General features: G+C 34.9%; 1 protein-coding gene across 1 annotated transcript; it reads right to left on the minus strand.

Moving 5' to 3' along the window:
- Positions 1-11: 11 nt before the first annotated feature.
- On the minus strand, positions 12-2,696 carry LOC110444358 (glucose-6-phosphate exchanger SLC37A4-like; the record flags this gene model as incomplete). The annotated part of the gene is made up of 4 exons (XM_021488742.1): positions 1,735-2,696; positions 978-1,127; positions 378-463; positions 12-125 (listed from the first exon to the last, which is right to left on the minus strand). Coding segments are annotated over exons 2-4 (288 nt in total), but the record flags the coding sequence as incomplete, so codon positions are not given.
- Positions 2,697-2,733: the final 37 nt, after the last annotated feature.

A 2,733-nucleotide genomic window follows, 5' to 3' on the forward strand; every position in this document is an offset into this window, starting at 1 on the left:
TGGAGGTTTACCTGTGAGGTGGAAGAAGATAAACTGTATGTGATCCAGTATAATACCCCAGTCAGGAACAGCATAAAATACATAACCACCACCTGCCTCATCAAATGTCTAGCCACGCCTGGGTTCTGAAATGTAACAGAGATTGATACATTTATATTATTTCGCATTAGAAAGAATGTTGACTTTCGAAGCCAGTCAGGGGATATCAAATATAAAATATATGAAAACAATCATGATGTTTTATCTCAAAATATGAAATAAAATTATCAAATTTAAAACCAGATGTATGCATAACATTTTCAAAAGAATGAATAAATATTTTAAGCTATTATGTTTTTTTCCTAACTACAAGACATTATATTTTGTGTGTGACATACCTTGCTGATAAGGAAGTCAGACAAGAACCCAGCCACACAAGACCCCACAATCCCTCCTAGTTCTTCACTGCTTACAAAAGCACTGCCTACAGACAAAACATCACATTTATGTAAAGAAAAGAAGTTTCTTGAGAGAAGCAAGAAAATTATGTTCCCCATCTTAACATGTGTTTCTATGACCAATAAGGTCCATTGTGTATGGAGTACATTATTGCAGCTTCCTTGATAAATTCTAAAACGTGAGCAATTTGCCCTATTAATTACATGCTGGGAGGTACTATTTACACACACACCTATTAGTCCTACCACATAATTTTCAAGTGAAAGATTTTAAAAGGTCCATCACTTCAGAAAGACAAGATTACCTCCCTTTAGATACAAAACCTAAACGCTGCAGAAAAACGTTTGAAAAACAAAGGTTTTATTAGCTGTTGTATGGGGTTAAAAAGAATATCAATGTAATACAATGAATTTGAAATTTCTATTATCTAATATAGAAAGAAATAGTGAGTACATACAAATGTGACATACCATATATGATGACACATTGACATCACCAGTCAACACAGTGACATAACTTGTCAACACAATGTGACTTACCTGACATAGGGGTCAGCCCTCTCTCCTGTACCATGTATAGCTGTGTCCAGTTCAGTGTGCCGTACTGGACAACAGATGTGGCCATCATACTCAGACAAACTCCCAGGAAGCCGGGTAGGAACAGGAGCTGCCACCTAGAAAGGTCCTCACCTGTATATCATACACAAAGGGTGTTACATTCGCAAAAATAAATTGGGCAAAACATGTACAATGTTAAAGATAATTTTCAGTCGTTGCATTCGTCAAAGTTACTAACTGACTTTAAGACTGTTAAATTTATAATAATCTTTCTCGTAAAGCATATAGCTGAATTGAGTCGTTTCGGTACATATATGACAACTAATTGTACATACGCTTACTGCATAGCCAGATCGACATTGATTTGTGGACAACTCGTACATATATTTTACACCTTTGTGTACATACGCTTCACTGGTTATTTATCTGGTGACAGAATACATACCGTACTAGTCATCGAAACGTGACATAGAAACACACTTTGGTTGTGTTACACAAATCTTTTCACAATCTTTCTAATAATTTATTGAAGTGTGAAAACTTAAGTACTTGTATGGTGTTGGGTAACTTTTGCACCCGGGATAGTTTCTGTACACTAATTTTCCAAAATATGTGCAAACTGCACATGGCTCGATCACCCCTTCACTATCTTTTGATCATCGGCATTGAAAGGTGACAAAGGATCATTCATCGATCCCTGTCAATCATCGTCCCATCACTACTGTTACCAGTAACCTACCTTCATTTGGTGACGACTTGTCACGGTTTGGTGAAGTTGGTGTCGTGGAGTTGCTTTTTGGATCAGTCTTCACCAAGAAAAATGTAATACACCCGAAACTGATTGATACAAATCCTGCAGAGAAAAAAAATCAATATTTAGGACTGGTATGCCTAAAACTTATTTTTTAATATACTCGTTACCAAATTAAAATAAGGACTGTCACTTTAATTGTTAGCTGGTCAATCAGGTACTCAATTGAAAGAAAAAGACAAGTAACAAAATTCATTAACCTAAAATCAGACCCATAGCGAGCTCCATCCCAACTTGGGTTGACTCAGCTCCTTTCACTTTTATCCATTGATGAGCAGATGAACAATAATCAATGTACCTTAATTTGTAAATATTTAAATTCTTGTCAAGAAAACAGTAAGATGTTAATGTTACAAAGAGATTTTGTCAACACAATCTAATTAGTCTAGATAGAGAGAGTTAACAAAAGGGAGTTAGAGAGTAAAGGTTTAAATGTCAACTTTTCAAGATAGAACTTAGATTTATGTGGGTATATGAAATATCTAAAGAAATCACCTAAAGATCATACTTTTGAATGATTTCTGTGAAACGATGAAGAAAATGCAAGCACCGATGATTTATTTTGTTTATCAAACTTCCTACAATAATGTTGCTACGTGTGATTTTGATGAGTGATGCTGGCATTGTTTTAGTTATATTTCGTAACATGTTTCATTTTGTTTTGACCATTGTGGTCCAAAAAATATATTAACTTGGGTTACATACACACTTCAGGTGCTGACTGTGTTGGGAGTTTCACTGATGTGAGTAAACTTTTATATTTGTGACAGATTTTAATTGTACATGGGACTACAGTCGCCTACCAACTTTACGCTAGAAGGAATTTCCCATTCGGTAGATTGGTTGGTTAAAGTATACAATTCAATTCAATTCAATTTTATTACCAAATGCACATTGCATATAGGCATATAGAAATATACATATTGA

The sequence above is a fragment of the Mizuhopecten yessoensis genome, unplaced genomic scaffold (genome assembly GCF_002113885.1).
Source record: "Mizuhopecten yessoensis strain PY_sf001 unplaced genomic scaffold, ASM211388v2 hete_36104280, whole genome shotgun sequence".
Classification (NCBI taxonomy): Eukaryota; Metazoa; Mollusca; class Bivalvia; order Pectinida; family Pectinidae; genus Mizuhopecten; species Mizuhopecten yessoensis.